We start from the raw sequence: 22,506 nt of genomic DNA on the forward strand, positions 1-22,506 counted from the left end.
CCGCCCCAGTGCTGTCTTTTCAGCAACTTTATCAAAACACACACGTGTGTATATGTAAATATGTGCATGTGTGTGCATATATACATATATATATATATATGAGAGTACCCTATCTCCCCGGCCCCGATGCCACTGTTAGTGATGGAAACATACGAGGGTGTTAGAAAAGCCCCAGCTATGCCTTTGCCACCCCTGAGTTGACAGCTTTCTTTGGCCTGCCCTGTGGCTGAGGCGGGGAGGCTACCTCCCGTGTTCCTTCAACTGCTGCGCTCTGTGAGGCCGTGCCGTCGTGTTCTTGAGTGCATCCTCCACATCCCTTTTCCTCAGCGCTCCCCAGCATGGCCACACTGGCAGAAGCCTGGAAACTGACCACAGGAGGACCAGTCACCCACCACTTGCCAGTGGGATTCCAGCCATGGCTCTGCGGCTCCAGTACAAGCAGCAGAACAGTGCTTGGTGGGCCTGGGATCCATGTGCACTGAATTACATACACACTGAGCTTTTCTCCGTCTCGTGATCCCTGTAGCCTATTTCCATTCTCTGTCACGAGGGAAGTGGCTAACTGTCCCTGTTTTGTGTTCAGGATCTTGTCTCCTGCCTGGGGGGCCCTGTGCTCAGTGGTGTGTGCAGGCGCCTGGCTGCTGACTTCCGGCACTGCCGAGGGGGCCTCCCCGACCTGGTGGTGTGGAACTCCCAGAGCCGTCGCTTTAAGGTCAGTGGAGCCAGAATGGAAAGTCTTGTTGGTGACCTTATTCGCAAATGAATCAGAGGCCGCAAATAGGCATTTCTTGAGTGGCTGTTGGCAAGACTGAACTCCTTGAGAACTTCTGGGCCGAGGGCCTGGGTTCCTGTTGTCCTCTCCCCTGCGACTGGCTTCATCAGAGCAGGCGGGTGAGAGGAGCCCCATGGTGTGAGCAAGATAGAGCTCCATCTCTTATGACTTGATGTGAAAGTGAGGTTCCGTCACTCCTGCTGTATTCTGTGGTTAGGAACGAGTCTCTAGTCCAGCTGACACTCAGAGGGAGGGGGTCACACAGGGTGTGGACGCCAGGAGCTATTTGAGAAGCTTACCGATAATTGTGCATTTTAAAATGACTTAAAGAATATAATGGATTGATTGTAACTCAAAGGATAAATGCTTGAGGGGATGGATACCCCATTCCCCTTGACATGCTTAGTTCACATTGCATGCCTGTATCAAAACATCTCATGTACCCCATAAATATATACCCCTACTATGTACCCAGAAACATTTTTTTAAAAAGCTCAGAATGAACACTTCCTTGAATACTGTCCACTAGCCCAGCCCTGCTGCCCATCGCTGGTGATTTCTCATTATTGAGTTTGAGATGGAAAAATTACATATTCTGGATACAAGTCCTTTATCAGTTACATTTCATCCCAGTCTATGGCTTATCTTTTCATTTTCTTAATAGTGTCTTTTGAAGAGCAGAGATTTTAAAGTTTGACAAAATCCAACTTATTTGTTCTCTAGTGGATCATGCTTTTGGTGTCAGATGTCAGAAATACTTGCCTAATCCGAGGTCACAAAGAGTTTCTCCTTTGTTTTCTTCCAGAAGCGTTATAGTTTTAGGTTTCACATTTAGTTTTATGATCATTTGAGGCACCGTTTGTATACAGTGTGGGGCATGGACTGGGCTTCATTTGTGGCGCGGGATGTCCACTTGTTCCCGCTCCATGTGTCGAGAAGACCATGCTGCTCCCACTGAATTGCCTCTATATCGTCAAAAATCTAACCCATATATATGTGCGTCTGTTTCTGGACACTCTTCAGTTCCACTGATCTGTTTGTCTGTATTTCTTGATTATTGTAGCTTTCGATAAATCTCGGAGTCAGGTAGTTTAAGTCCTTTAATGACTTGTTTTTCAGAGTTGTTTTGGCTCTCTTGCATTTTTATTTGAATTATAAAATCAATTTTTTTTTTTTTTTTGAGACGGAGTCTCGCTTTGTCACCCAGGCTGGAGTGCAGTGGCGCGATCCCGGCTCACTGCAAGCTCCGCCTCCTGGGTTCACGCCATTCTCCTGGCTCAGCCTCCCGAGTAGCTGGGACTACAGGCGCCGCCACCTCGCCCGGCTAGTTTTTTGTATTTTTTAGTAGAGACGGGGTTTCACCGTGTTAGCCAGGATGGTCTCGATCTCCTGACCTCGTGATCCGCCCGTCTCGGCCTCCCAAAGTGCTGGGATTACAGGCTTGAGCCAACGCGCCCGGCAAGTTTCTGTATTTTTAGTAGAGACAGGGTTTCACCGTGTTAGCCAGGATGGTCTCGATCTCCTGACCTCGTGATCCACCCGTCTTGGCCTCCCAAAGAGTATAAAATCAAATTTTAAATTTCCAAGGGAAAAAAAAAAAAAGCCAGCTGGGCACGGTGACTCACGCCTGTCATCCCAGCACTTTGGGAGGCCGAGGCGGGCAGATCACGAGGTCAGGAGATGGAGACCATCCTGGCTAACCTGGTGAAACCCCGTCTCTACTAAAAGGACAAAAAATGAGCCAGGCATGGTGGTGGGCGCCTGTAGTCCCAGCTACTCGGGAGGCTGAGGAAGGAGAATTGCTTGAACCCAGGAGGCAGAGGTTGCAGTGAGCCAAGATTGTGCCACTGCACTCCAGCCTGGGTGACAGAGCGAGGCTCCATCTCAAAAAAAAAAAAAAAAAAAAAAGCCAGCTGAGATTTTAATTGGAATTCCTTTGAATCCGTAGACCATCTGAGAAGAATTGGTATCTTAACAGTACTATTTTGATCAGTGAACATGGTATATATCGCCATTTACTTAGATTTTCCTTATTCTTTTTGCAGTGTTTTTAGTTTTCAATGTAGAGGTCTTGCATATCTTTTGTCAGATTGTTCCCTAAGTACTTCATATTTTTTATGCTATTTAAACAGTATCGTTTTTAAAAGTTTCAATTTCCAGTTGTTTGCTGCTCTGTGTAGAAATACAGTTGATTCCGTATATTGATCTTATATTCTGCAAACTTGGTACGCGTACTTAGTAGTTCTTGGAGCTTTTTTTGGTATATTTCCTTGGATTTTCTACATTGACAATCAGATTGTCTGCTAATAAAGATATTTTTACTTTTTCCTGTCCAGTCTTAGTTCCTTTCTTTTCTTTTTCTGGCCCAATTGCACTGGCTAGAACCTCCAGGAAAGCATAGGCTGTAAATGGTGAGACTGGACGTCCGTGCCTGGTTCCCAATCTTGGGGGAAGGTACTTAGTCTTCCATTATTGAGTATCATGTTAGATGCAGATGTTTCGCAGATATCTTTTATTATATTAAGGAACTTCCCTTTACATCCAAGTTTTCTGAGAGTTTTTATCAGGCATTGATGGGATTCTGTCAAATACTTCTTAAAAAAATCTATTGACATTATTATCTCATATTTATCTCTTGAGTATGCTTATTAATCATGTGATTTACATTGGTTTTTGAACCTTAAACCTATCCTGCATTTCTCCAGTACACCCCACTTGGTCATGATGTATTATCCCTTTTATATAATGTTGGGAGTTGATTTTGATTTTGCAAAATAATTAAGAATTTTTGCTTATATGTTCATGAAGGATATTGAGCTGTAATTTTCTTTTCTTATAATCTCTCCATTGGGTTTTGGTTTCAGAGTCATACCGGCATCAGAATGGGATGGAATAGTTGGTGTAGAATTAGTATAATTCCCTAAACATTTGATAGAATTCCCCAGTGAAGCAGTATGGGTCTGGAGATTTTGGGGGGAGGAAAATTTGAAACTGTAAATTAAATTTCTTTTTAAACAACATAAGGCCGTTCATATTATCTGTTTCTTCTTGATTGCGCTTTGATAGTTTGTGTCTTTCAAGGAATTTGTCCATTTCATTTAAGTATTGTCTTAAAGTTGTTTACATTTGTTTCTTTTCTTTTCTTTTTTTTTTTTTTTTTTTGAGACAGAGTCTTGCTCTGTCGCCCAGGCTGGAGTGCAATAGTGCGAGTTAGCTCACTGCAACTTCCGCCTCCTGGGTTCAAGTGATTCTCGTGCCTCAGCCTCCCTAGTAGCTGGGATTACAGCTGTGCACCACCATGCCTGGATAATTGTTTTAATTTTTATTTTTGGATTTTTAGTAGAGATGAGGTTTTGCCATGTTGGCCAGGCTGGTCTTGAACTCCTGGCTTCAGGTGATCTGCCCGCCTTGGCTTTCCAAAGTGCGGGGATTACAGGTGTGAGCCACTGCACCTAGCCGTGTATTGCATTTTAATATCTGTAGAATCTTTCTCTCTGTCATGCTCTTATTCCTGATATTGGTAATTTCTGTCGTTTCTCCCAGATGAGTCTGGCAGGAGGTTTATCAATTTTACTGATTTTCTCAAAGAATCAGCTTTTGATTTCCTGTTTTTTTTTATTTCCTAGTTTCTTAAGGTGGAAGCTATGGTGATTGCTTTGAGACCTTCTTTTCTAATAGAGTTAGCTAGTGCTCCCAATTTCCTTCTCAGTGCTGCTTTATCTGAACCTCACAAATATAGTAGTAGTTTTCATTTTCATTCAGTTCACAATACTTTCTGATTTCCCTTTTGACTCTTTTTTGATCCTTGGCTTATTTAGAAGTGAGTCATTTACATTTCCAAACACCCGAGAGATTTTCAGGTATCTTTCTGCTATTGATTTGTAATTTAACTCCATTGTAGTCAGAGGACATATTTTGTATGATTTGAATCCCATTAAATTTGTTGAGACTTGTTTTATGGTCCGGAATATGGTTTTCCCTGGTGAATATTCTGTATTTGAAAAGAATGTGTGTTCAGCATTTGTTGTGGGCAGTATTTTTAAATGTCAGTTAGGTCAAGTTGGTTGGTAGTGTTGTTTAAGTTGTCTGTGTCCTTACTGATTTCTTATTTACTTGTTCTATAAATTATTGAGAGAAGAATATTGACATCTCTGATTATAATTGTGGATTCGTGTATTTCTTTTGAGACAGAGTCTCACTGTCACCTAGATGGGAGTCTAGTAGCAGTGCAATCCTGGATCACTGCAGCCTTGATCTCCCAGGCTCAAGCAGTTCTTCTGCCTCAGCCTCTTGAGTAGCCGGAACTATAGGCATCCACCATCATGCCCAGCTATTTTTTTTTTTTTTTTGTAGAGATGGGGTGCCATCATGTTGCCCAGGCTGGTCTCAGAACTCTTGGGCTCCACGTTGGCCTCCCAGAATGCTGAGAGTATACCAGTATACCGTGCCCGATTTGTGTATTTCTTCTTGCGTTTCTATCAATATTTGCTTCATGTATTTTGAAGGTCTATTATAAGATGCGTAAACTTTTAGGAGGGTCATGTCCTCTTCATGAGTCTACCCTCATCATTATGCAGTGGCCCCCCTTTACTCCTGGTAATCTTTGCTCTGAAATCAACTTTGTCTGATATTGTTAACATGTAGCCATTTCAGCCTTCTTTTGTTTAATGTTAACATGATACATTTTTCCATTCTTTTACTTTTGACCTATTTTATCTTAGTTTTAATGTGGATTTCTTGTAGACATCATATAGTTGGGTCTTACTTTTGAATCCAACTTAACCTCTGTCTTTTAATGGGGTGTTTGGAACATTTACATTTGATTATTGATATCCTTAGCTTTAAATCCTGATACTTATTTTCTCTTTGTCTCAGAACTCTTTTGTTCCTTGTCTTTTTCCTGAGTAGCTGGGATCACAGGCGCACGCCACCGTGCCTGGCTAATTTTTGTAGTTTTTGTATTTTTTAGAGATGGGGTTCCACCATGTTGCCCAGGCTGATCTCAAACCCCTGGGCTCAAGCAGTTCACCTGCCGTGGTCTCTTAAGTGCTGGGATTGCAGGCATGAGCCACAGTGCCTGGCCCTGCCTTATTTTTAAAGATTGCATTTTATAGCTTTGTTGGCTTGTTAGCTGTAACGGTTCATTGTGTTTAAGTGGTTGCATTAGTATGTATATTATATATCTTAAACTTATCCACCTTCAAGTGATACACACTTTAATGTAGAGTAAAAAGAACCTTTCAATCATATATATTTATATCTTCCCTCTCAGCCTTTGTGGTGTTTTCATGTATTTTACTTCTATGTGTTATATGTTCTATATTATTTTTGCTTTCTACAGTTGATTAATAAGAGTCTGTATTTACTCATGTAGATAGCATTTCCAGTGCTTGTTATTCTTTTGTATAGATCCAGATTTCTGTGTGGTCTCATTCTCTTGCTTGAAGAATTTCCTTTCATGCCCGTAATCCCAGCACTTTGGGAGGCTGAGGTGGGCGGATTGCTTGGGCTCAGGAGTTGGAGACCAGCTTGGGCAACACAGTGAGACCTCATCTCTACCAAATGGTGAACAAATTAGCTGGGTGTGGTGGTATGCACTTGTAGTCCCAGCTACTTGGGAGGCTGAGGTGAGAGAACTGCTTGAGCCTGGGAGGTCAAGGCTGCAGTGAGCTGAGATCATACCACTGTACACCAGCCTGGGCAACAGAGTGAGACCTTGTCTCAAAAAAAAAAAAAAAAATTTCCATGTCTGGAAGTTCTGCTAGTAATGAATTACAGTAGTTAGCCCTCTGTATCCATGGTTTCTGCTTCTGTAGATGCAACAAACCATGGACTGAAACTATTTGGAAAAAAAAAAACAATAAAAAGTAACTACAATAAACAAATAAAAAGAGCATTACTATTTTCATAGCATTTACATTATATTAGGTATAAGTAGAGATTATTTAAAGTATATGAGAAGATGTGCATAGAATATGCAAATGCTATGCCATATTGTATCAGGGACTGGAGCATCCATGGATTTTGGTAACAGATGGGGTCCTTGAACCAGCCCCCCGTGGATACTGAGGGATGACTGTATTTAGGTTTTGTATGTCTTAGCCTTTATTTCACCTTTATTTTTGAAAGATGTTTTCTTTGGGCAACAAATTCTACGTTGAGCGTTGTTTTTCAATACTTTAAAAATATTAGTCTACTGTCTTCTAACTAGCATGGTTTCCAATCGAAGAATTTTTTTTTTTTCCCCTCTGGCTTTAAAAATTCTGGCTGCTTTGACTATATCCCCTGATTATACAGTCATGGTATTTCCTAGGGAACTGTTACATTTGTGTGCCTGGGATTCACTGATTTTCTTGAATCTTTGGGTTTATAGTTTTCATCAAATTTGGAAAATTTTTGGCCATTTTTTCTTTAAGTATTTTTTTTTTTTTCCTCATTCCTTTGAGGACTCGTAATTAAACGTCTGTTAGGCTGCTGAATGCTATATTTAAACAATTTTTTTCTATACTTTACCTAGAATAGTTTTTATTGCTGTCTTCAAGTCTAGTGATGTGTAGTGAACAAAACACACAATTCCTGCCTTCTTGAAGATGACATGTAGTACACATTTTTATCTTATGAATGCCATGAAAGAAGTGCTAGGGAGGATATACTCAGAGCTGTGACCTGTCCAGATGAGTTTAAGCTGAGCATTGAAAGATAAGAAGTCAGGCATGTCAAGAACAGGGAGAAATGTCCCAGGCCACGGGAAGAGCAAGTAGCAAGTGGAAGTGATGGCCTTGGGGTAGGGAAGAGACTGGTCATGGCAAGAAGGTTAGATTTAATTGAAAATATAACAGTAATTGGAGGGTTTTAAGCAGGGAAGTAAAATCCAGTGCATGCTTTAAAACAATTTTTCATTTGCTATACTAAGAATCGGTTTACTCATCCTCTGTGAAGAACTGTCTAGTTTCTACAGAATAGAAAAATTTCTGAATAAATTTCTTAGCTACAGACGCTCCTCAACTTATGATGGAGTTATGCCCTGATAAATCCTACACATCAACTGAAAATAATGTAAGTTGAAAATGCATTTAACATATTTATCCCACCAAACCTCATAGCTTAGCTTAGCCTACCTTGAATGTGCTCAGAATGCGTGCATCAGCCTACAGTCGGGCAGAATCATCTAGCTCACCGCACGCCGTAGAGTACTGGTTACCCTCATGATCATGTGGCTGACCGGGAGCTGTGGCTCACTGCTGCTGCCCGGCATGGAGTATCATACTGGGAAAAGACCAACACTCAGAGTATGGTTTCTATTGAATGTGTATCACTTTTGCACCATTTTAAAGTCAAAAAATCCTAAGGTGAACCATTTTAAGTGAAGGACCATCCGTATATTTGTGTTATACTTAAAAATACAGTGGGAGAGCAGAAGAGCCATTTAAGTAGTTGTCACTGACAACTACAACTTACTTGAATGGCTTTTCATTCAGTAAGACACTAGTAACTTTTAAAAATTTCCCTTCCAGCTGGTGGAAGTTAAAGGCCCCAATGACCGTCTTTCACATAAGCAGATGATCTGGCTGGCGGAACTGCAGAAGCTGGGGGCTGAAGTAGAAGTCTGCCATGTGGTTGCAGTTGGAGCTAAGAGCCAAAGCCTTAGCTAAAAGCTGTGGAATTGGGGATATTTGGTCATACATTAATGTAAGACTTTCAAGAGTATAAAGCATCATGTTTTAATTTTATTGTCCATTATAAACCTGACAGTTTGACTTGTCATTGTATAGTGTCTGTATATCACAAAACAGTTTGCTTGAATACACTCATTGATTCCACACAGTGGGTAATAAACTTTTTTTTTTTCGAGAGGGAGTCTCGCTGTGTCACCCAGGCTGGAGTGCAGTGGTGTGATCTTGGCTCTCTGCAACCTCCACCTGCTAGGTTCAAGCGATTCTCCTGCCTCAGGCTCCCCAGTAGCTGGGACTGCAGGTGTGCGCCACCACACCCAGCTAATTTTTGTATTTTTAGTAGAGATGGGGTTTCACCATGTTGCCCAGGTTAGTCTGGAACTTCTGACCTCAACTGATCCACCCGCCTTGGCCTACCAAAGTTCTGGGGTTATAGGCATGAGCCACTGCACCCAGCCGGTAATGAACTTTTTTAAAAGAGAAAAACCTTGTTGACCCTTTTTGGAGCTGGATGCATCTGTATGATTAGACATGCAAAAAGCTGGAAAACCCAAAAACAAGTGATGATTCATCTTTAGGTTTTTTTATAAAAAAGTTAGCGGCCGGGCGCGGTGGCTCATGCCTGTAATCCCAGCACATTGGGAGGCTCAGTAAGGCAGGCGCATCATGAGGTCAAGAGATTGAGACCATCCTGGCCAACATGGTGAAACCCGTCTCTACTAAAAATACAAAAAATTAGCTGGGCATGGTGGCAGGTGCCTGTAGTCCCAGCTACTCCGGAAGCTGAGGCAGGAGAATCTCTTGAATTCGGGAGGCAGAGGTTGCAGCGAGCCAGGGTCACGCCACTGCACTCCAGCCTGGTGACAGAGCAAGACTCCATCTCAAAAAAAAAAAATTTAAAAAGTAGCATAACCAATGTTTCCTTCAAGTAATTAATTATATGGGAAGCCAAGATTCTCAAATATTATCTAAGTTTTTCTTTACTGCCCTATACACATTTAGCTGTTAAACTTTGTTTTAGGATTATCTAAGGGCAGAAAAGTTAAATTCCAATTTCTTTAGGAATTAAAAAATTCTCATGAAGTTGTGTTAATTTATAACATGTAAATGCTTGTTCTACTGATTGGGCCCAGATCATGAAAGGAATGAAGTCTTTATCGAGGCGTGTCCTTCACTGTCCTTCTCCCTGGGACCATCCCTAATAACTAGATCGGGGGTATTTTCTCTGTTGACAGTAAAGGCAAATCAGGGCTGCTCATCACCATGTGGGAGGGTCTCAGGCTGGCCAAGGGGGTGTGGTAGAAAGGTGATTTATCCATGTGCCAGGCCCAGGAGTCAGGGAATGGGATCCCAGTCTCTCGACTTGTTCTAAGGCCTTCTTGGGGGAATATTACTCCCCAGTTTTTATATTTATTGAATGGAAGGACCAGTTAGGGCATGATCCATCAATATCCACATGCCCTTAACTTTAGCCACTTCCGAACTGCTGTTAAAAAAGTTACTGATCACTACCTGGCTTTAGAGGGCAAGCAGAATGTCCCATGGATGACACAGAGGTATGGATGGGAGAAGATGCCTTCACCTCTTCCATCACTGTGTTCCTGTAGATGATTTCATATTGATAACAACAAACAGTTGCTGTGGAAATTTTATTAAGCCATCAAAATTTCCTTCACATTCATTACTGTTGAACAACAAGATAACACATCTTCTTGCTCATCCCACTTGAACTCAAGTCATCAGTTTTAGGCACAAAGGTTTTAGTTTTCTCAGGAAATCAAGTTTGAACCACTTGAGTTACTACTGCAGCAAGCAGATTTTGTTGACAGATGTGAATAGCTTTCACCCTGTTAGTACAAATTAGTATCCTTTCCTTAAATAAAGTTAGATATTTTTGGTTTCAAAATCGGGTTTCCATCATAAAATAACAGCAAGACACTGTACACCTTTATGTCCAATACTAGAAATTTCACCCAGCACATCAGCATCTGCACGGCGTTCCCTCAGCAGGGGCTCTGCTGGTGGGCAGCAGGGGTGCTGCGCTCTCTCCAGTGTGCTGTGTGCGGCCACACCACTGCTGTCACCACGAGTCCCTCTGACAGCAGAGGTGGTAAGCAGCTTTACCCTGGCCCGACTGAAGGCTGTCATAGTTGTTTTTCATATTATGCACAATAAAATGTGGCACAATAATCATGATATAACAACTGTCCAGCAAAAATAAAACTATTTTACTACATTTGATTATACAAAAATACGCATTTTTCTATTTTTAACCATTATTAATAGTACCTAATATTTTTAAACTTGTAAATTAACAACAATAAAATACTACAGGAGTTAAAATAAATGTGAGGGAAGAAAATTACAGAGGGAAAAATGCTCAGTCCAACATTTAGTATTAATAATAAAGCAGCTAAATGAAAAAGGGAGAATTGTGATTACACTGTCAATGGCAGGATACGCTGTGGTGTTAGAGATTGGGTCTGGTTTCCAATCAAGGACTGTAAAATGTTTAATAATTCTATTTGTATAAACTGAAACTAGCCCTTATTTTCTAGGCAGCAAGTTGGCAAAAACCTTGGGTTTACCCATAAAGTGAATTTCTTAAGATATTTTATAAGAACTTCTGTTATATCCAGAGATATTATCAATTTTTAAAAGGCAAATAATTCAGATAGAAACAGCTATTCAGTACATAGGTAAAATCGAGTTACCTTGAAAACACTTGTTTTAGAAAAGGAAATAAGCTAACTAGACACTTCACTATAAAAATTTTCCGTATCTTAGGATGGCAGTTCAAGAAACAAATTTGAAAGCATCCGTGTTTTAAGCAGGGAATGAGGAGGTGGGGGAGGTGGTGCCTCATTTCACTGCTGGAAGCAGCTTCAGCTTTGACCTCTACAGCGGTGGGCAGGCTCTTGTCACACAGTTTGGAAACAGTGTTTCAGATCAAGCAAACAACTGTGTCTCCTCATTCTCCTCAACTTCGCTGTCAAAAGTTGGGGCTTGGGAGAGCACTTCTCTCGCTATTCAAATGGCAGTGTTTTCAGAGACTCTATTTTTTTATTTCTCCTTTATTCCTAAGCATTAGGAACTATGAGAGAAGGACATCTGTACAGGTGCCCGACTTGTGACCTCATTAGTTATTTCCAAGGGGAAGTGCCAGCAATAGTTTACCACACTGCAAACACTGACGGCCAAGCCCCGCACGCCTCCCAGCAAGCCTTGTTTGTGAGGGTGGGTTTTGGCGTAGATGGCACTTTCCTGCCTCCAGCACGCACCTCTCAGGAATCAGCGCCCCACAGGCCACTCCCCAGTGGCGTCCAGAGGAACAAGACTTTGGGGACACCTGGCTACGAAGCTTAGTATGAAAAGCCTATTTCCAATATGCAATGGGATTTTCACACCCCAATTTTAAAAAGTGAAATTGTATTTTCTTCTGTAGTATTTGTATCTTAATGTCAAAGGCACTTCTAAGTTTAATTATCTGCAGCAAATGCTTTAAAATTAACAGTGCATATCATTTTAAAGTTAGCCCTATGAAGTTAAAAAAGCAAACTCATGATTTCAAAACACAGTGATTGAAGGTCCCGAAGAAGGTGATCTAAAATAATAAATTCTGTCCACAGAGCACTGAACCTTCATCAGGTGAGTTCAATCAGAGATGACAGAAAGTAACCAGAAATATACATGGATACTTCCTAAAACCTGCTGGAGGTTTTATCAGATGTTCCTAAACATGATACGAAACGCAAATTTCTTAACTTTCCTGTTGCCTGCTGCTTGGGGTTGCTATCAGATAGCCTTCAGGAGGCAGCAGGAAAAATGGATGGAGAAAAAATGTAGCAGACAGAACATGAACAGTTTGATCACAGTTACAAGAGCCAGACCTGTAATGACAGAAAGAGGATAGGAACAAAATTTACATCTCTCTTAAAGTGTGAAAGAAGCATGATTCAACATGTTTTTAAATATTAGTGCAAATTCCAACTATCATTCTTACATATAAAGTTATTAGAGCTTCAAACACCTAGGTTAGCAATTTTAATTCAGAGGAAAAAGTTGACAGCTTCCCTCAAAATGTTCAGAAAACACCCTATTTTAGTCTTCATTTGCTAATGTCTCAGTAGACAACCATATTTTGGCCCCACTTAAAAATTTGCTTAATGGTGTTCCTAAAATGCTCCGTCTGCATAGATTCCCTACAGGAGAAAATGGAAATGAGGAGGAGAGGAACTCCGGCGTCCCCGAGGTGTCGGTGTCGTGCGGGCCGCTGGCTCTGAAGTACATCCTGCTCTGGCCCAGCTCCCCGTAGCAGGCCTCCAGCGGGCCACTGCGCTGCTGCCGCAGCATCCTGCTCAGCACATCCACTTCATCAGCCAGGAGGGAGAGCTTGTGAAAGGCCGTGATGGAGCCGCCCAGGCTGATCTGGGCCTCAGGAACCCAGCGGAAGTAGCACAGTTTCCATAGTTTTATGTGTGTTCCAGAGACACGTGGCAGAATAACAGCGTGCAGGTTGACGGGTTTGGAAAACCATTCTCTAAAATACTGCTCCATATCACTGTTCTGGCTGTTGGTTTGCTGAGGTGGATCTGGCTTTGGTTTTAATATCAATGAATTTCTCCTTGGAAGTAATTCTTGGTCACTGATGATTCCATTCTTTAAGGCAGACGGCATTCCTCTTAGTGTGGAGCTGTAGTTTTTCTATACAGAAGAGATTTTATTATGTTCCGGGATTTCCCTTTTTAGAAAGATTGTAAGGATGCAATGGCAAATGTAAACTCAATACTATGAAAAATTAATGGAATTTCAGCCTCAAGGAACATTTTCCTCCCTTCCTCTGTAGTCCTTATTCTAATCCTCCTCCCCTGGAATTAAACTTTATGTGTTGACTCTACCTAGGCTATTGCCATCAGCCTGAATGGGGGTAGGGATGAGAGTACCTCCTATCCACTAATTTGCTTAAGGATAAGTTCTAAGATGAGGGCTACAAAAACCCTAGACCTGGCCGATTGTATCAAGAACAATGGCAAACTGAATGGAGGCAGTCAGGAGGCCAAACGTCTGATTCTTTGTTCTGTATCTTTCAGTACTCTCCAAATTTTCTACCAAAAAAAAAACCCCAAGAATTTATTTGGAAATTATTAAAAAGACAAACAACGAATGTAATTAGGACAAGAATACAGCAGTCAGGAGGCCATGACTGCATCACAGCCAGGTGGCATTCCCGGCCACAGTGGCGGCTTGAATCACCAAAAAATGGTAAGTGGGGCTTCAGTAAATGGGGCTTGCAGGCTCAGAGCCACAGTCTGCCCTCTCTCAGGTACTGAGACTTTGTGGGCCTCAGACACCAAGAAGAAAGTTGGGATACAGTCACTTGAGTTAAACAGGGAGTGACCCCTCAGAAACCTGCATTGGCAGTGTTACTCTCGGAAGTGCCTTTATTTTTAATGCTCTGTGTTCTGAAAAAGATGTGTCTGGCTACGTGTGAGCCAACATCAGGTTCTGTTAGCTGTGATTTACCTTTGTCCGTTTAAAAGACTTCACGGAGCCATTGTGTACACAAGGCGTGCTCTTTCCAATGTAGAAGGGGTTATGGAAAAGGGTGCGGTCCTTGGCTGTAAACTGGAGAGACCAGTCCCAAACAGAGGGGAACTGTAAGCCCTTCTCGTCACCCAATTGGATATTTTTGCTTATAGCAAATTCCTGCAAAAAAAAATAAAATAAAATATTTGAACATTTGTGAAAATATGCAAAACTAAAGATTTTCTCATGAATGCCTTTTTTCGGATGAGCCATTCATCATTATATAGGTTAAATGTTCTGTACTGCAGCCCTCAAAACCCACCAGAACGGCACTTTCACTTCGAGAAAGGTTCCTGGCTTTTGAGCTCCAAGAAGCCCCCCAGTCCCCCTGAACAAGGAGTGTGCTATTCAAGTGCCCTCTGCCTTAGGACCCCAAAGAAGCCGTGCCCTTTGGGCAATAAGAATGTTATTAAGAGAAGTTTCACTAACATGATACTAGAAAGTCTTAAACACGTTGAATTTATTTCTATAATTACAGTATTTTACTTTTATGAGCACACCATCAGTACATTTTAGTAGTTACCTGTTGGTAAGTGGATTAACAAAACTTTTGGATGGAAATCTCTGCCACCAGTTTTATAACTTACTTTCTAAGTGGGGAGCGACACTTTATTGAGCCAGTGATCTCAAATCATAGACCACAGACTCGGAGCAGGAAGGAAGGGATCAGCTCCCCTGTGGTCCTAGCATGTGGCTAAAACCATGGAGACCATGTACACAGGAGACCCCTCTTCACAGGAGCCCACCTCTAGCCTGGACTCTGGGCTGGTACAGCCTGGTTATCTGGCTTCCCACCGCAGTAAACTGAGGTAACACAAAGCTACAGGGTGACAGCCAACCACCTCACTGTGAGGAAGCCAAGGAGCTCCTCTGGAAGGCAGTCCAGACCATTTCTATGAAGCATAGTCACATTTAGCAACGAGGAGAAAGGACTCTCATCTCAGCTGATTGACGGCAGCAGGCCACCGCAGCAACATATACACAACAGTTCCCTGGAGGAAATAACCCCAGACACAGAGTCGCTGGATGATGGGAGATGTCTGATTCTTTGTTCTTACCTTTCAGTACTCTCCAAATTTTCTACCAAAAAAAAAACCCCAAGAATTCACTTGGAAATTATTAAAAAGGCAAACAATGAATGTTGTTAGGACAGTCAGGAGGCCATGACTACATCACAGCCAGGTGGCATTCCCTACTACAGTGGCGGCTTGAATCATCAAGAAATGGGTAAGCTATGTAACAGCACAGGGCATTTTGTAAAATTTTACAAAATTTTCTACTTCAAATAAGTAAAAATTCATTAAGCAACAAATACACACACTCTTCAAATTTTTGGCCAGGCACAGTGGCTCATGCCTGTAATCCCAGCACCTTGGGAGGCCGAGGCGGGCAGATCACGAGGTCAGGAGTTCAAGACCAGCCTGGCCAATATGGTGAAACCCCATCTCTACTAAAAATACAAAAATTGACCAGGTGTGGTGGCTCACGCCTGTAATCCCAGCACTTTGGGAGGCTGAGGCGGGCGGATCACGAGGTCAGGAGATTGAGACCATCCTGGCAAACACGGTGAAACCCCGGTCTCTACTAAAAATACAAAAAAACTAGCTGGGCGTGGTGGCGGGCACCTGTAGTCCCAGCTTCTCGGGAGGCTGAGGCAGGAGAATGGCGTGGACGTGGGAGCTGACAGAGCTTGCAGTGACCAGAGATTGCACCACTGCACTCCAGCCTGGGCGACAGAGCGAGACTCCGTCTCAAAAAAAAAAATAAATAAAAAATAATACAAAAATTATCCAGGCGTGGTGGTGGGCGCCTGTAGTCCCAACTACTCGGGAGGCTGAGGCAGGAGAATTGCTTGAACCTGGAAGGCAGAGGTTACAGTGAGCTGAGATCGCACCACTGTGCTCCAGCCTAGGCGATGGAGCAAGACTCCATGCAAGACTCCGTCTCAAAAAAAAAAAAAAAAAAAATTTAGTTACTTGAAATTTCATCACGTACATAGATTAAAAACCACCCATTTGCTTTCAACACTGTTAAAAGCTGAAATCTAGTAAAACATGAACCTGAACGTGTTTTAATGGCCCTTCAATAAGTATATAGAAAATGTCCTCTTCGCCAAGTGTGGTGGCTCACGCCTGTGATCCCAGTACTTTGGGAGGCTGAGGTGGGTGGATTGCTTGAGTCTAGGAGTTCAAGACCAGACTGGGCAACATGGTGAAACCCTGACTCTACAATACAAAAATCAGTTAGGCGTGGTGGCATGCGCCTGTAGTCCTAGCTACTCAGGTGGCTGAGGTGAGAGGAGTGCTTGGACCCAGGAGGCAGAGGTTGCAGTGAGCTGAGATGGTACCCACTGCACTCCAGCCTGGGTGACAGAGCCAGACTGTCTTAAAAAAAAAAAAAAAAAAAAAAAAGATGTTCTCTTTTTTAAAAGGTGAAAACTAAAAATATTTATCTCCAAGAGAAATCAGATTTTCTACAAACAATACCTGGCCACTAGCACCTAAGGTGGCCTCAGAATGGAAAAAAAAAAAAAAAAAAAAAGAAATGCTTTGGGCTTCTGCCTGTGTGGAAGGGGCTGCGAATGGTTAAGAATCATGACCCTTAGACAACGACCAGTTCCTGCTAGGGAGGAAGGGAGAGGGGGATTCATGTTAGTATTTGTCACAAAAAGCTTTTGAAAAAGCCAAATTAAAAAAATAGAGCACTAGAACATGAACAGAGAAAGCAGATGAAATACTTGTAGAAAGTATTTTTTACAGCTCCCTCAATACAATTCAGTAATGTTCACTTCTGGTGAGAAGTCTGTCGGCACACGCAGCATCAGCCAAGCAGCAGAGGCAGTGGTGTCTGGGGCTGGGAGTCCTCCACGCAAACACCCACCCACGCGCTGCCCAGTCCCCAGACCCCAAAGTCTTTGTCCTCACCTCACGCACCTTTTGCAGGCTCACACTGTGTGTACACGGGGTAGTGAAGGGAGAGAATGGGGAAGAGCTGAAGGAGGCAAACAAGGCCGAGGGAAAGCCTAGCTGGAGGCAGAGAGGGGGCCCAAGAATGATTACGGTGACAACAAATGAAAACGAGCAACTGGGAGAACATGTATTTTAAAACAAATGAGCGTTCCATGCCTCAGGAGCCTCTGAGCCTGTATCACTGGTCCTCAGCACAGTATCTGGAAAGGTCAAACTTTCCTGGTAGGGTGGGCAGGGGACAGATTCTGGCTCTGTCACCCAGGCTGGAGTGTAGTGGCACGGTCTCAGCTCACTGCAATCTCTGCCTCCTGGGCTTAAGTCATCCTCCCACCTCAGCCTCTCCAGCAGCTGGGACCACAGGTGTGCACCACCACGTCCGGCTAATTTTTGTATTTTTTGTAGAGATGGGCCGACGGTGTTGTTTCTTTGAGCCCTGGGTCCCCAAAAGTGGCAATGTTGGACAATCTCTCCTGCCTTTTGTGTCCCGAGAACTGGCTCCTGTGGACTGAGACTGCCCTTCCTCCTGATTCCCGTTTTCTGACTCTATAAAATCCTGGATCTTGTCCTTTTCTTTTGGATGCCCGTTAAATTAAGTTCTCCCTCCTGCAATAGCCTAAATCAGCTCCTTAACTGACCAGTGTGTTTTGTCTTTTACACCAACAAATCCAGAATTCATATGTCTTTAGGAAAATTTGCATAATGCTTCACAGTTTACAAAATGTTTTCACCTTTTACGAGACTAAAGGTATAAGTGTTAGTTTGACAGATCCATTTTACAGGTTAGGAACGTCGACTCTCAGGCTGAAGCCTGAGTGGAACATGGGCCTAGCACTTTTCCCAGACCAAGGCCAGAACTCAGGTTTCCCGCTCCCCAGGTCACAATGTGCCTAGCCAGGGCCTTATGGCTGAGGCTGAGGCTGAAGACCCCGGAGCTCACTGTGAGGGGAATCCTCTTCCTAGAAAGGCTTCCTGAAGGCCCGCAAGAGCTGCCCTTTCTGTTTCTCTCAACGGTCTCTAAGGCATTTGTCAGCTTCCATTGCTGGTTCAAGGTGGGGGAAACAGCACTCTGGTTCAGAATGGTTTCCACCAGTGGCAAGTAGTAGCTACTTTCAAGTTTGGCTTGAGACCCTGCTTAGTCATAAATGACTCTTCCTCTACATCAATGAATTGTGATTGGAAACTTAAAATTCTCTTGAAGGAAAATAATCTTGTTTTGTACAAATTTTTATCTTACTGACCTAGGAAATAAATATCCTATAACAGAGCTTTTGTTTTTTACTACCCAATAGCCCAAATGTGAAATATAAATACAAAAGCATGACATTTAAGGTGGTTAATTTACATCTTTAAAGGGGTTTACTACAAAAAATTTACATCAGAGTAAAAAAATGTTCATTCATAAAAATAATTTCCTAGATTTTTGTGTCTTCAAAATAATTCATTCAGAAATTTCAGATGAAAATGGTAGTGAGTTTTAAATCATAGACTTTAAATAGGCAGTGAATTATACTTCAGTTATGCCTCGATAAAGTTGTAAAAACAAGGAAAAACGTAGCCACAGCCACAGGGTTGCTTACCGTGCTTTGCTTCACTCGCTGGTGAGGGGAGTTGAACAGGAAGGTGCCAAACAGTGAGATCCGGGTGCTGTCGTACAACACGGCCAGGTAGGTTTCAGAGAACTCGAAAGCTGCAGGATACTGTTCTAACAGCTGCCAGGTGGCGTCCAAGAATAGCAAAAATAAAGGAGACTGGCAAATACAAAGAGACAATGGGATCATTTAATGTTAGTTATCCTTTCAGCCATTCACGTTTACTTCAAAATGTACTGCTGATGTTAAAGAAGAGATGAATAAGAAAACATCTAAGCCTAAAACACTTGGCTCCTAAGCTGAGCTATACACATCTATCAAACCAAGAAGTAATGTTCAACCATGATAAACATCACAACCCTTATTTGTCCAGTAAGTGTAACAAGTTGAAATGGCAAAGCACAGAGTTGAGCGGGTTGCCCACTATATGAAGGCGGAAGAGCAAAGTATGTGTTTAAGCATGTCCTAGAAACAATTCTTTAGATTATATAACAAAACAAAACCATCAACCAGCTTCTCTAACGTTTGGCTGATCCTGTAGGCTCAGCATCCAGAAAACGTCCCCACATTTCAGAAAACACTTTGGGATCAGCCTAGGTCACGTGGTGTCTCCCCAAGTGCAGTAGCAGGTGCCCACTATTTTTTATGAGACACCACAAGTCAAATATGCTCTCTGAAACAACCTTCTAAAAACTGATCTGACCTGCCTGGCGGGTAAGATATTTGTAAGGCCTTACGCAGCCTAACTACAGATCCAAGGCAGCCACTAACTCCACAGCTATTACAAAGGTGGTCCTCTCAAACTTTCCATCTTAACCTATGTATCCCATTTTAAGAAAATGATAGTCCAAAAGTGATTTTTCAAAATAGTTAGTATCTGTTTTTCAGTATTTTATTCAGAATTTTTTCAGTAGTTTTCCACTTAGACAAATTCAATAGACAACTTTTAACAATTTCACCTTCATAGTTACGATAATCTTTATAATAAGTACATCAATTTGAACTCTAACCCATTAATTACCTTTGGACTAAGGAAGCTAAGTTGTACTAAATACAATATTTTTTAAAAGCCCCTTCATCTTTTAATGACACATATTTTATTTTGTGTATCCTTGAAAACTGATAAAAAGGTATCAAGACTTTGTTACCTCTTTCTCTGATCTCTTTAGATGGTTGCATCTGTCTAGAAATTGATATCCTGCCATGACCCACTCCTTCTGTATCAGACTCTGAAATCCAATAATTGTCCTAAAATAGGGATCCAGCATCACTTGAACAAGAGAAGCTACACAACAGCTCAAGTCTCTTCCTTCCTCCTCTGTCAATAAAATGGAAAGAAAATGATTACAACATAGAAAAATGAGGAGAAAGGGAAGGAAAGGTAAACTAGATAATTTAGTATTCTGCACACCTAGGCTGCCTTCCAAATCTGTATAAGGAAATTTTACTGGATTCCAGCAACTCTAAAATATTACAAACTTGTAGATAAACTAAATTAGCATTTACAGGAGATGGTCTTTTATACATGGATATTTGCCAGATAATAGAAGCTCATCACTCATACTTTTTACATTTGAATGGTTTGTGGTAGAAAATCCATCTGGACTCCATTCTACTGCTCTTTTGTCAAGATATTAAGTATAAGGTAATCTTTCTACTGACACTCCACATGGCAATACTGAGAAGTCAATGAGGAGAGTGGCACTGTTCACTACCACCTGAAGCTGTGGCAAACAATTCCCTCCTGTCTTTTATAGCTGTTGTCCTTTCCAATGAGGCCAGAATTACCATGCTATCAAAGCCAGCCAGGGAAATCAGAAGAAAACTATTGACCAATATCCCTTATGATTATAGATGTAAAAATCAATAAAAATATGAGTAAACCAAATTATCCAGGAATGCAAAGTTGGTTTAACATCTGTCAATCGTAGTAACATACCACAGTAATAAAGGACAAAACCAACACGATCATCTCATTAGATGCAGAAAAAGCATCAGATACAATTCTACATTCATTCCTGATTAGGAATAAAAGGGAACTGATTTAAACTGATGAGAGACATCCACAAAAACCTACAATTAATGTTATTCTCATTGGTGAAAGACTGGATACTTTCTCCCTAAGATCAGGAAGATGATAAGGATGTCTGTTCTCTACACTTCTCCATCTCATTGTACTGAAGAATCTAGCCAGAGCAATTAGGCAAGAAAAAGAAAAGAAAAGGCATTCAGATCAGAAAGAAAAAGGTAAAAACTCTCTTTGAAGACAACATGATCCTGTATGTAAAAATACAGGATCTCTTATGGAATCCACAAAATAACTACTAGAACTAATAAATGAGGTCAGTAAGGTCACAGGAATTCTGTACACAACAATCTGAGTACACAGTAAACCTGAAAATGAAATTAGCAATTATATTCACAGTGACATAAAAATAAAATACTTGAGATTTAACAAATAAAAAACCTGCACAATAAAACACTGCTGATAAAACGAAAGATCTCAATAAATGAAGCAGCATAATTCATAACAGCCACAAAGTGAAAACAACCCAAATGTCCATCAACAGGTAAATGGGTAAGCAAAATGCATCTGCAAACAGTGGAATAGAATTCAGAAATAAAAAGGAACAGATTGCTGATACACACTGCATGAATGAACCTCAAAAACATGTATGTTGAATGAAATAAGCCAGAGGCAAAAGGCCACATATTGTATGATTCCACTCACATGAAATGCCCAGAAAAGGAAAATCTAGAGACAGAAAGATTAGTGGCTGCCTGGAGCTGGGACTTTTGGGGTGATGAAAAATTTCCAAAACTGGACTCTGTATGTTTACTAAAAATTAATGAATTACAAATTCAAAATGGGTGAATTCTATAGTATGTAAATTTTTAACTGAACTGTTTAAAAATAAACTTACATAAAAATGCTAGTAAAATGAAGGTTCAGTGCTACTTCTGAGGCCTTTTCTATTACAAATGCATGGAGAAATGGAGGATGAGTAGGATTCTCTGATATGATGAGAATACCCACTGGATGAGAGAAATTGTGATTATTAGGCTCTGCATGCATTTGTCAGTTAAACACACTCTGACTACATCAGTTCAGGATTACTTTATATGACACATTACTATTTTATTTTTTTCTAAGAGTCTTACAGATTGTTGCCTTGTTAAAGTCAATTAAGTTTGACAGTTGTTAAAGTACTTCTGGAAGCTTGGCTGGGCACGGTAGCTCACACCTATAATCCCAGCATTTTGGGAGGCTGAGGTGGGCGGACCATCTGAGGTCAGGAGTTCAAGACCAGCCTGGTCAACAATGTGAAACCCCATCTCTACTAAAAATACAAAAATTAGCCGGGCGTGGTGGTGCATGCTTGTAATCCCAGCTACTCAGGAGGCTAAAGCAGGAGACTCGCTTGAACCCAGGAGGTGGAGGTTGCAGTGAGTCGAGATCGTGCCATTGCACTCCAGCCTAGGCAGCAGGAGTGAAACTCTGTCTCAAAAAAAAAAAAAAAAAGTGCTTCTGCAAGCTTAAGCAACATTTTGTATTCATATACTATGCAACATGAATACAGAGTCTTCCCTCAATATCCATGAGGATCTCATTCCAGGATGTCCCTTGGATACCAAGATCCACAAATGCTTAAGTCCTGGATAGAAAATGACGTAAAATTTGCATATAACCTATGCACATCCTCTGGTATGCTTTAAATCACCTCTAGATTACTTATAACACCTAATACAATGTAAATGCTATGTAAACAGTTGTTCAATACTATACTGTTTAGATAATAATGACAAGGAAAAAAAGTCTGTTCATGTTCATTATGACCAAAATTTCCCCCCCCCAATATTCAATTCTGGCTTGGTTGACCAGATGGGGAACCCATGGGTACAAAGGGCCTACTGTA

At 41.6% G+C, this 22,506-nt stretch overlaps 2 protein-coding genes across 7 annotated transcripts in view; one reads left to right on the top strand and one right to left on the bottom strand.

Moving 5' to 3' along the window:
- The window catches only part of LOC105497517 (FANCD2 and FANCI associated nuclease 1), a 39,291-nt gene extending 25,949 nt beyond the window's left edge, over positions 1–13,342 (top strand). For 4 of the 5 annotated variants that reach the window (XM_011768665.3, XM_011768667.3, XM_011768666.3 and 1 more), the window contains exons 13-14: positions 584–712; positions 8,287–13,342. In XM_011768665.3, coding sequence (XP_011766967.2) covers positions 584–712; positions 8,287–8,424 — 267 coding nt within the window. In that variant the 3' untranslated portion in view covers positions 8,425–13,342. The remainder of the gene's footprint in view (positions 1–583; positions 713–8,286) is intronic. The other variant, XM_011768664.3, reaches the window with a different exon arrangement.
- Positions 10,080–22,506, bottom strand: part of LOC105497516 (myotubularin related protein 10) — a 53,102-nt gene continuing 40,675 nt past the window's right edge. The window contains exons 13-16 of one of the 2 annotated variants that reach the window (XM_011768661.3): positions 19,738–19,907; positions 18,578–18,748; positions 13,969–14,151; positions 10,080–13,149 (exon numbers count right to left, since the gene is read on the bottom strand). In XM_011768661.3, the coding sequence (XP_011766963.1) occupies positions 12,547–13,149; positions 13,969–14,151; positions 18,578–18,748; positions 19,738–19,907 (1,127 nt within the window). In that variant the 3' untranslated portion in view covers positions 10,080–12,546. The remainder of the gene's footprint in view (positions 13,150–13,968; positions 14,152–18,577; positions 18,749–19,737; positions 19,908–22,506) is intronic. The other variant, XM_071067238.1, reaches the window with a different exon arrangement.

Source organism: Macaca nemestrina, chromosome 7 (assembly GCF_043159975.1).
Source record: "Macaca nemestrina isolate mMacNem1 chromosome 7, mMacNem.hap1, whole genome shotgun sequence".
NCBI classification, from domain to species: Eukaryota; Metazoa; Chordata; class Mammalia; order Primates; family Cercopithecidae; genus Macaca; species Macaca nemestrina.